The 11526-nt window shown below is 40.4% G+C and overlaps 1 protein-coding gene across 1 annotated transcript; it reads right to left on the bottom strand.

Moving 5' to 3' along the window:
• Positions 1 to 500: 500 nt before the first annotated feature.
• LOC147824469 (sperm-associated microtubule inner protein 4-like) lies at positions 501 to 6840 on the bottom strand. The gene is made up of 2 exons (XM_087189210.1): positions 6785 to 6840; positions 501 to 1887 (listed from the first exon to the last, which is right to left on the bottom strand). The coding sequence occupies exons 1-2, from the start codon at positions 6838 to 6840 to the stop codon at positions 501 to 503; spliced, it is 1443 nt and encodes a 480-aa protein (XP_087045336.1).
• Positions 6841 to 11526: the final 4686 nt, after the last annotated feature.

Below are 11526 nucleotides of genomic sequence, written 5' to 3' on the forward strand. Positions count from 1 at the left end.
GATAGTGGACATCCTTGTCTTGTTCCTGATTTGAGTGTGAAGGATTTCAGTTTGTGACCATTTAGTATGATATTGGCTGTTGGTTTTTCATAGAAGACTTCTATCAGTTTGAGGTAGAGACCATCTATTCCAATTCTTTGTAGGGTTTTTATCATAAATGCATGTTGGATTTTTGTCAAATGCTTTTTCTGCATCTGTGGAGATAATCATATGGTTTTCATCCTTGGCTCTATTGATATAATGTATTACATTAATTGATTTTCGTATATATTTTTTCTGGTTATAATATTTATTGACAAATTGTTAAACTGTTCAAGAAGGCAGAACATCACTTTTTTTGGGTTCTTCTGACCAGATCCTAACTTAAATTCTAAACATAATCCTATTTAACAAGGTCATCATGGCTTAATCTAGAGATAGTACCCAGCAAAATGAAGAAAATTGTTATATTTTTTTCTTCTCTTATAAGAGGCTGGGATTTGTAGAGAAGGAGGAATATCTCAATTATAGAAATAATAGAAATTATGGCCATAGAATTGGTGTTTCCTCCCTGAATGCAATTTATGTCTGAGGTCTTTATGGTCTTCTAGAATTGAATTATGAAAATGTTTTTGTGCGCCAGATTTTGAGAAAGAGTTCTTATTAAGATCCAGCAGGTTGGTGTGAGGCTTGGTCACTCCAGCTCTGGGAATCCAACCCCAAATAGGACTTGTTTCTTCATCACTTTCTATGTTCATGCCCAGCTGTTCTTTTGGTGTACTTAAAAAGTGTTCTAAAGTGCAAGCTTCCATGTCTGGCATATTTTGTAAAAGACTAGGCTCACTAAGGTTACTACAGTTTTGATATATAGTATATGGATCACGTAGAGTAGACTTAAAGTGTTCATAGTTAATGTAATCATTTGATTTACAGTAATGTATGGGTGGGGGTTTTAATGACAGCTGTCTCCAATACAAATCTTCTGTCTTTTGAGTATCTGTGATTTTTGGAAATGGTTTTATGTCATAAATGTTCCTCAGATCTTTTGTTGAGTTACCAGATGGGAGTGTATAGGTAGACAGCAAGCTTTGTTCCTTAATCTTCTCTTCGATATCCTGGTTTCTGTGGGTCACACTAGATGGTATGTTATTGCTTAGTGCCAGCATTTCTGTAGAACTGGGTAAAAAGCTATGAAAAGTACACAAGACTCTAGGAGTACAGTCTGGACAGGAAGCTGGTCTTTGCTGGACAGTAGCCTCCAGAGGACGTCGGTTCTGATTAAGTTGGGCAATTCTCCCTTCCAAGGGTCTGGAAGGCTTAAAGACAGGATGAAATTTTTCTTGAGGCAGTGGGTCAAATTTTCTCTGTTGTGTTAAGTCTGCTACTTCTTTTTCATGGTAATCATCCAGTTCAAGGGGGTTCATGGGTCCCAGACCTGTAAAATCATGATTGTATGAAGTGATCCAATGTGACCTTTTAAGATTTCTTTGTATGTTGGCTTCTTTTGCAGAGTTAAGAGCATCCCATGAGTTTAAAGAAGTGTTAGGAGCAAAGGTTTTAGGTGGCTTTGGGTAGAACACTGGCTTATTTTTCTCAGCACATTTAGGAAAGTCATAATACACACCCTGACCTGGCCAACTCAATGCTTTCTTCTTTGAATCCATAGGAAAATCAAGTAGTTCATATCTGTAAGGATTACCTCTTGTCTTCAAAACTGTTGTATCATAAACCTTGATTGGCACTGTGGGAGGAAATGGCCATTGGGTGTGGGCTTCAATGCCTGTGTAGAGCTCCTTTGGTAATGTGAAGGTTGGGAACATGGCACCACGAGAGGTGTGTGTATGGTATGGATGTTCGATTGGATATGGAGAGCAGATTTCTCTAATGATCAGTGAATAACTTCCATAACTGGTAGAAGCAGATGATATATGAATTTTTTTTGATATATGAATTTTGTAGTTTTTAGAATATACAGGAAGAATTTCTACTTGCTTTTAATTCTTGTTTTTAAAGGACCAAGGGACTTTATTTTATGGAATGTTTTGGGTGTTTAAACTCAGTAATATAACCACCTTGGATTAAACTTTTATTCCAGATTATCTACTTCTTGAAGCAATCAACTAACAAAATTATACTGCTCATTTCCATACACAGACTGTTTTGAAACAAAAAAGCCAAAAATAGCTAGGCCACTGTTATGGTTTATATCTACATGTCCCCCCAAAGCCTCATGTGATCATAGGTGGAGCTTTTTGGAGGTGGCTGGATCTAGGGTGTGTGATGCTGGGATTGATTCAAGATGCATGCTAGGATTAAGGCTGCCCCCCCACCCCCCCACCCCGTGGGTAGCCTGGATAAGATATAGGGGACAGAAAGGGATGCTGTTGTTTGTTGTTTGCTGCTTCTGCTGCCTCCTGCCTTCCACTTTCCACACCACGAACTGTTTTTTCTCCTCTGTGATGCCCCTCTGCCATGTGCCACCCAGCCCTAGAGGAAGAGCTGATTTTCGTATATTGAACCATCCCTGCATCTCTGGGATGAATCCCACTTGATCAGGGTGTATGATCTTCTTGATGATCTTCTGCATTCTGTTTGCCAGTATCTTATTAAGGATTTTTGTGTCTATGTTCATTAGTGAGATTGGCCTGTAGTTCTCTTTTTTCAGTTGGGTCTTTCTTTGCTTTAGGAATCAAGGTGATGCTTGCTCCCAGGAATGAATTTGGGAGTATTGCTTCCCTTTCAATTTCATTGAAAAGTTTAAACAGTAGTGGCAGCAGTTCCTCTCTAAATGTCTTGTAGAATTCAGCAGTGAAGCCATCAGGGCCCGGGCTTTTCTTAGTTGATAAGTTTTTAATTACATTTTCAATTTCATTGGTTGATATTGGGTTGTTCAGAATTTTTAGGTCTTCTTGGTTCAACTTTGGTAATTCATATGTATCTAGGAATCTGTCCATTTCTTCTGTGTTGTCCATCTTATTGGCGTATAGGTTCTGGAAGTAGGTATTGATGATCCTCTGGATTTCTGCTGGGTCTGTTGTCATTTCTCCCTTCTCATTCCTAATTGCATGGATTTGAGCCTTTTATTTCCTTTTTCTGACAAGCTTGGCTAAAGGTTTGTCAATTTTGTTGATTCTTTCGAAGAACCAACTCTTGGCTTCATTGATTTTTTTGTATCATTCTCTTAGTCTCCATTGCATTGATTTCTTCTCTGATCTTTATAATTTCCTCCCTTGTATGAGCTTTGGGGTTGTCCTGCTCTTCTTTTTCTAGAAGCTTGAGGTTCAGCATCAGGTTGTTTAATTGGGCTCATTCTGTTTTCCTAATATGTGTATTCACTGCTATGAATTTCCCTCGTAAGACTGCTTTCATTGTGTCCCATAGATTCCGATATGTTGTATTGTCATTGTCATTTAATTGAAGGAACTGTCTGATTTCTTCTTTAATTTCCTCTGTGACCCATTGGTTATTCAGAAGTGTGTTGTTCAATTTCCACATGTTTATGAAATTTTTTGAGTTTCTTTTGGTATGGTTTCCAATTTCATCGCATTATGGTCTGATACTATACAGGGGATAACTTCAATTCCTTCGCACTTACTTAAACATGTTCTATGTGTGAGTATGTGGTCTATTTTGGAGAATGACCCATGTGCAGCTGAGAAGAATGTGTATTCTGATTTTGTGGGGTGGAAGATTCTGTAAACATCTGTTAAGTTCATTTGTTCAAGAGTTCGATTGAGCTGTAGTATTTCATTACTTATTTTTAGCCTAGTTGATCTATCTATTTGTGACAGTGGGGTGTTGAGGTCCCCCACTACAATTGTATTAGTGCATATATGACTTTTCATGTCCGTTAGTATTTGTTTTATACAGTTGGGTGCACTAGTGTTTGGTGCATAGATATTTATGATTGTCATCTCTTCCTCTTGGATTCTTCCCTTTACAAGGATGTAGTGTCCTTCTTCATCTCTCTTCATCAGTGTTGGTTTGAAATCTACTTGATCTGCCAAGAAGATAGCTACTCCTGCTTTTTTTCGGGTTCCTGTCTCATGGAGTATTGTTTTCCACCCTTTAACTTTCAGTCTATGAGTTTCCTTTTGAATTAAGTGTGTTTCTTGTATGCAGCAAATTGTTGGATTTTGCTTCTTGACCCATTCTGCCAGTCTATTTCTTTTGATTGGTGAATTGAGACCATTAATATTGATGGTTATAGCTGAAACATATTGACTTATCATTGCCATGACTTTTTCTTTTTGTTGGGTTCTCCCCCTTTACATTTAATTTTTTGTCATGTCAGATGGGTTCATTCTGCTTTGCTTCCTGGGGTTGTGATCCTCAATGTCTGTTCCTAGGATATTGTGTAAAATTCTTTGGAGTGCTGCTTTGGTATTCATGAAGTTCCTAAGGTGTTCTTTGTCATGAAAGTATCTTATTTCTCCATCCATTTTGAAAGATAGTTTTGCAGGGTACATCAATCTGGGTTGGAGGCTGTTTTCTTTTAGGGCTTGGAATATGTCACTCCAAGCTCTTCTTGCCTTGATGATTTGTGTTGAGAAGTCTGCTGTGATTCTGATGGGCTTTCCTTTGTATGTGATTTGTTTCTTTTCTCTGACTGCTTGGAGAACTTTGTTTTTCTGTTGTGTTTCTGGAATCTTAACAATTATATGCCTATGTGTAGGTTTTTTTTGATCAAGGTTATTTGGAGTCCTATATGGCTCACTTATCTGTATGTCAAGCTCTTTTCCCCTGCTTGGGAAGTTTTCTGCCATTATTTCTGTGAAGAGATTTTTTTATGTCATCTGCACTCTCTCCTGTTTCTTCCTTGAGCCCAATCAGTCTTATGTTATTCTTTTTTGCATCATCTAGCAGCTGCTGGATTGATTTCTCATGTTCCCTTATAATTTGGAGGCAATTTTTCTTTTCCTGGTCACTAAGTACAATCTTCTCTTCTATATCTGAAATTCTGTCTTCACATTGGCTCATTCTGCTGTGTAGTTTTTCAATGGAGTTTTTCATGTCCTGGAAATCTATTTGCATCTGTTTCATGGATTCCATTTGTTTCTTATGTTGGGATTCCATCATGTTCCTGAGCTCCTCTCTAGATTTATTAATCATGTCTTGCACTAGGGGCACAATTTCTCCTGTTATCTGAGAAATTATTTCTGATTTCATTTTTTCCAGATCCCCTTTTGTTGCCTGTTGAGTGGGTCCAGGTGGTTGAGTATCAGAGTGTTCCATCTCATTTCCCTTTGGGGTTGCTGTAGGTGATCTGGAAGTCTGGTTTTGAGACTTATTTATGTGTTTTTTCATTTCAACTGGGGCGGGGGGCTGTTAGCACCTGCAGGGATTACCTCCTCTGAGCTGGGTGAGGTGGGACAGGGGCTGGGAGCAGTGGTAGGGATGGTGACCCAAAAGCCCTTTCCTGTGGGCTAGGAGCAGTGGGAGGGATGGTGACTGGCAAGCCCCTTCCTCTGGACCAGGAGCAGTGGGACAATGGCTCAGAAGCCCCTACCTCTGGGCCAGGAACAGTGGGACTCAGTACTTTGGTCTGGTGGTCTGGTGTCCTCTGTGTCTTTGTAGTGTGGTATCAGGTGGCTGCCTGTCTGCCACGGGGTGATTGGTGTCTTCTGCATGACTCAGGACCTCAGTAGGGCATGATTTTCTTCTTTTTAAAAAATTGCTTCAAACTATCAATATTTTAAGCAACATTTTAAATGAAATTTTTAGTATTTATATCATGGCAATTTTTCTGCTCTATTCAATTTCCCACTGAGATGAATTTTTTAGACTCCAAATAACTAAAAATCTCCAAATAACTCTTGAGATACATTGCTTGTTTGAAATTATTTGAATGTTTTTGTGGCTTATTGTAAAGAACACTGCATGGGCTCCAGGCCTGAGTCTGCCATCAACAAGCAACTGTGCCTTCATACAAATCACTTAACTTGATAAAGTTCTCAGGTTTCCCCTCCATGAAATATGAAAGTTCAACAAATTGAGCCTTAGGGCCTTTTTGGCTCTCAATGTCCAAGACTTTATAAGGGAGGTCAGAATTCAGATATTTGCCAGAAGATTCTCATGTTACTATAAGTGTTCATGTTCCTGTTAAACTTTTCTACTTGTTTATTATAACGCAGAGACAATGATCTCCACATATGTGGATTTGTGATCTTTGAAACTCTTTTTTAAAAAGAAGTATAACCGGGAACCTCAAAGTGGAAGAACCCACTAAGGTTCTAAGCTGCAAAGAGAATGCAACTTTATTCTTTTTCACCACTCCGCATTAAACTTAATCCAAGGATTAAGCTCTTTCCCAGCTCTGGGAGAAGTCTTGGGCACCCAGCACACCTGATCTCTTCTAGACAAAAGTCCACTCTACTTAAAATACCAATAATACCACATATTCAGTTCTCCTTTAGAGTTTCTACTCTTCTCTGGCTTAGGATAGCTTCCTAAATCAGACTCCTGTGTTGGGGAAATGCTGTTTCTTTCTCTATGAGAGAAACTGCTCCACCTGATTCTTCACTCACAAGCTGCTGTTGGGAGCTCTGGTAGATGGTTTAGAAGTCAAGGTACAGAAGGTTTTACTTTTTTGGTAGAGTTGTTATCAGGTGCTGGCTTTGTATTCTTTGATAGCTTCTAAATGTTGATTCTTTCTTAGGCCACATGCATCTTTGTTTCTACAAACACTGGAAGTTCAGGTCCTTACCTGAATGATCCCATCTTCTCATGTTTAAATAGTCATCTAAAGACACTTTCAGGTAATCATCTTGTCTCCCAAAGTCTAGGGCAGTGGTGGCAAACCTACGTCACGCGTTCCACAACAGGCTGTTTGTTGTCAATGAAAACTGAAAGGTTCGCCATCACTGAGCTAGGTTGATGTAGCCAGGCTATGTATGGAGTTCTCTTGACATCCTCCTAAACTGGCTTCCAGGAAAGAGCAAACAGCTAGAACAAATCGGGACAAGGGCTGCAAAGTGGATCCTCCTGATGAGACTCTTCAAAGATGCAGAGGATTCTGGCTTCTGTTGCACAGCTTGGAGGGCGACGAAGGTACTATATCTACACAGCTGATTCACAGTCTCCTGGCCTCTCTCTCTGAGGTGCTCTAGACTCTTTCTTTTCAAAGAGCAGTCATGGAACATGAGGATTGGCTTCACCTGGGAACTTTTTGGTTATGTGAACATTGCACTGTAACTAGATCACCAGATAATTCTCATGCATGCTAAAGTTTGAGAGGCATCAACCAAAAATGCAGAAATAATGGCACCCATGGAATGTGCCTAGGAGTCTGCAGTGGTCAGGAAATGTGACAACCATCAGCACTCTGCCATATGAAGGCAGCATTAGATTATAAACAATGAAATATTGAGACAGAAAATGGATAAAGTGAATGAAAAGAAAAGACGAGGTAGCAAATCTCTTAACACTCATTAGGCCAGATGGGATGAATTTTGGGGGTTAGGAAGAGTTGCAACTGATGCCATCACATCGGCATTTGTTGAAGTCTTAGTTTCAGCTTATTTTTCACTTTGAGTCTTGGTTGCATGTTGTTTTTTTCCATCTTTTTAAATTGCTTTTCCTACCATGTCTTAATGTTCACCCTCCTAACCCTCTGATGCTAAGTCAGCAGTTCGAGTTCTTTATTTTGTTTAGTTTATATGATTCAAGGATTTCTTTTTGTAAACTTGGTAAACTTTTCCATATTTCCAGTTATATTGTTAGTGGGTTTGGAGCATTTTTCCATTTATAGAACCCTTGTTGAAGTTGTTGAGTCTTGGAACTCTTAAACTATTCAGTTGTCATGAAAATATGGCATGTGTGTGTGCATGTGTGTATTTCTATATGAGTGTTTGATGAGAGTAAGTTAAAATAATTACAAAGAAATTCCCTGAATTAGAATCTTTTGGTTGAGTCTAAATAAAACTTCAATTTGTCACTTTGTCAGTAGGCCAGCATTCACTACTTACACATTAAAAACGTACACATTAAAATCATACACATTTCAACATTTTTGTTTCCTTTAATTTTAACTGACTTATCTGAAAAGCTTTGGGCTGAGCTTAATTTCTGCACACCATCTGTTACTACTGGATTTTAGGCCATTATGTTTGGCTCAGGCACCAGAAGTGTAGCTAATTTCCCCATCATTCATCTTAATGCAACTATTTATATTGTAATTTGTCAAGCTAAACTTATTTCATTCTATTAACTTCTCCTTTTGGCCAACAAAGCCTTTACTTTGGAATTTTTAATAGTTAGAGATGTTTAAGGTAAGTGAGCACCAAGAGAGATTAAGACTCCTCTTTACTTAGCCTTGTTAGACACACACTTGCTGAAATGTGTCTCTGACATTCAAATATTATAATTTTCACTTTGTTTCTCTCACTGTCTGTTATTGAAGGACTAGACTGGAGTAGAACTATACAATTAGTCTTTTGCAATATGTCTTTTTTTAAAGGCCTTTTTATTTTGAAATAGTTTACATTTACAGAAAAGATTTCCCATATCCTCTTCACCCAGTTTCTCCTATTGTTAACATTTGACATAATTGTGATATATGTATCACAACTAATCAACTTGGTTCATGACTATAACCAAACTATGTTTTATTTGGATTTTCTCTTGTAGGATCCCATCCAACAGACCCCATTACACTGAGTTTTGTCCTCCCTTACTCTCCTCTGTCTCTGGAATTTCTGAGATTTTCCTTGCTTTTCATGACCTATGAGTTCAGGGATTTTATAGAATGTTCCTCACCTTGGGTGTGTCTAGTGGTTTTCTCATGGTTGGGCGGGGGCGGGGTGTGAATAGTTGAGAAGAATACAACAAACACAAAGCACCCCTCTCATTGCATCTGTGGGGCAACCCTGACCTGACTCTCCACTGGTGAGGTTCACTTGCCCCTTGCCTCAGGTTGAGTCTGCTAGGGGAGCCTCTTATTTTTAATCTTTGCTCCCTGCAGCCCTCCATCCACGCCAGGTACCCCTCTCTCTTACACAGGGCAGAGAATGATACTCTTTCTCACTGTAACATGTTTTTCAGGAAAATTTTTGAGAGACAGACATACCCAAAAAACCATTTACATATTATTTCCTCTTCAGGGGTATTAGATCCCCAGCTGTCTTTGTGGTATATTTATTACTGCTAATAAATTATCCATTTTGTGCTACTATATCAGAGTACCAGAGATTGGACAATTTTTGTAATAAATAGAAGTTAATTTCTTATCATTCCAGGGACTGAGAAGTCCCAAATTGCAGGACCTGCCTCTGGAAAGTGCCTTCTTACTGTGTCATCCCTTGGGAGAAGGCAGAATGGCAAGAACACACACTTGGGGAAGAGAGAGGAAGAAAGATAAAATCATCTTTTTATCAAGAACCTGCTCCTGTGGTAAGTGACCCAGTCTTATGCTAACAGCATGAGCTCTGTCATCTGGGCAAAGTGCTCAAGACCTCATCACCTCTTGAAGGTCCAGCATCCCAACAATGGTTCATGGGAGAGTAAGATCCCAACACAAGGACTTTAGTGGACACAATCAAACCATAGCAGCAGCCTCTCTCTAATGAGGAGTTCATGGAGGAAATAGCTTTGTCTCTTGCTAGAATTACTTTAGCCACCGAGAAGTTTGACGTGTTTCTAGGCAAAGTTTAAGCCTTTCCTGGACTACGAAGCAGGCTCAGGGGAGGAGGGAGAGGATCTTGGACATCTGGGTTTCCTTTGTCAGAGCTTTGGACACTACTCTAGTTAATCTGCTGACTTCTCTTTTAAGCGGGTGGTCCTGTTCTAGGTTCTCATCCCTCATTTTTAATGCTCCTTAGAAAAAGTAGTAAGCTATGGCCTGGGGCAAGGTCTAAGTGAAGTCAAGTTTCCGTTTGAGAGAGGAACAGGCTGGGGAGTGTGGCTGCAGGATTGGGTTTCCCAGCGGGAAAATTACATAATGCAGATGTTTTCCAGGCATCCTCCTTTGGTATCCAGGCAGTTCATTGTTGTTTTGACCAGGCAGTGTGTTGTGCTTTGTCTGTGACTGTTTTCTCAGATGGTTGCTTGCTTTTTGCCTTCTTCCCTTCCTCCTTTTCACTTGGCCCCCTACCCCAAATCTTTGTGTTTTTCATGATTTCTGATTTGAATGTAACTGTAGCAGACCCTTGGTGTCCCACATGCCTGCCGCCACCTAGAAGTCGCCTGCTGAAAATACTTCTACACTCAGTCCCTGTATCTCTGCTTGAAAGAGGGCTCTGGCAGAGGGAGCAGGCTGAACAGTGAGGCAGCCAATGCCTCACGAGTAACTCTTCCAATACAGATGGACAATTATCCCCTTTTCCTGCCCCTCAGATGAGGCATTTCTATGCCAGGACCGACACCAGCACAGTCTCATAGGACTGTCCAGCGTCATAGCCACTGATCACATGTAGCTCCGGAGCACTTGAAATGTGGCTAGTGTGAGTATGAAACTGAATTTAAATTCAAACTTCAGTAGCTGGGTGTGACAAGTGGCTTTTAGGCTGGAGAGTGCACACAGTCTGCCAGAAGGTGTCCAGCACGATGCAACCTCAGTTTCCCGTTGTGGTCACGCACCCACCACCCCTCACTGGCTTTCCTTCTCTCCTGCGCTTCCCTGACTCCTCTGCGCTTTCCATGATCACTTCTCAAGTAAACTACAAGCTTAACAACGCTTTTTTCAGAGACTACTTTGAGGGGTTCCTCATCCAAGGAGCACTTGTACTCAGCCTCTCTTAGTTCCACTCTGTCTCTCACATGTGTCTTTGACTTCCCCTCTGATTTCTACAAGCCCTGGGGTATAAATATGTTAGGGTGCCAATGGGGAACTTCCCCCCCACACAGCAGAGGCACAGATACAGCATCGTGACAAGCAAATACAAATCATGCACGTTTGTACACATTCTCAAAGGCCACTCTCTGAAACCTGGAGTACACTGCAGAGAAAATACAAAGGAGATCCTTTTCTTTATTCCTTCCAATTTTTATTTTATTATCACTGAAAACTATGGAAATGAAGTCATCTCTGCCCTTGGGCTTTTGCAGTCAGTCAGATTCATCTCTTAAAGGGAAAGTAAAAGGCAGTGAAATGGAAATAGCTGTTGCATATTCAAAGAGAGATTTTTCAAAAGACTAGAGCAGTCTCCTTGTTAAGAAAGATGTATTACCTTGTTCAAGCTTTCCATTTCTCAGCTCTTGACTTGCTTAGGATCAATGTTTGCTGTAGGGAAGGATATTCTCCCCCAGGAGGAGCACCAGCCAGGGCACTGCAGATACAGGAAACACCAGCTTCAAAGGCACTCGATGCTCTCACCTCCGTGCACACCCGTAGGTGCCCCTCAGTTTGCACTGGGCAGGCCCTCCCTCCTCGGGCGGTACTCATTTCTCTACCTGTTGACTGCTCATAGTCATCGCAGGTTTGCAAAAGCAAAAACTTCTAAGCCAAAATGCACTCTGGGAATCCCATGATAACATAGAAAGCTACAACAATATGGAGAAGGGGGCATCTGAATTCCAGCCGAGGTGAAGTGTGGCCAGCCAGGAAAACCA

Source organism: Heterocephalus glaber, unplaced genomic scaffold, assembly GCF_053883595.1.
Source record: "Heterocephalus glaber isolate CG9 unplaced genomic scaffold, H.glaber_assembly_v1.0 deba00001538, whole genome shotgun sequence".
NCBI classification, from domain to species: domain Eukaryota; kingdom Metazoa; phylum Chordata; class Mammalia; order Rodentia; family Bathyergidae; genus Heterocephalus; species Heterocephalus glaber.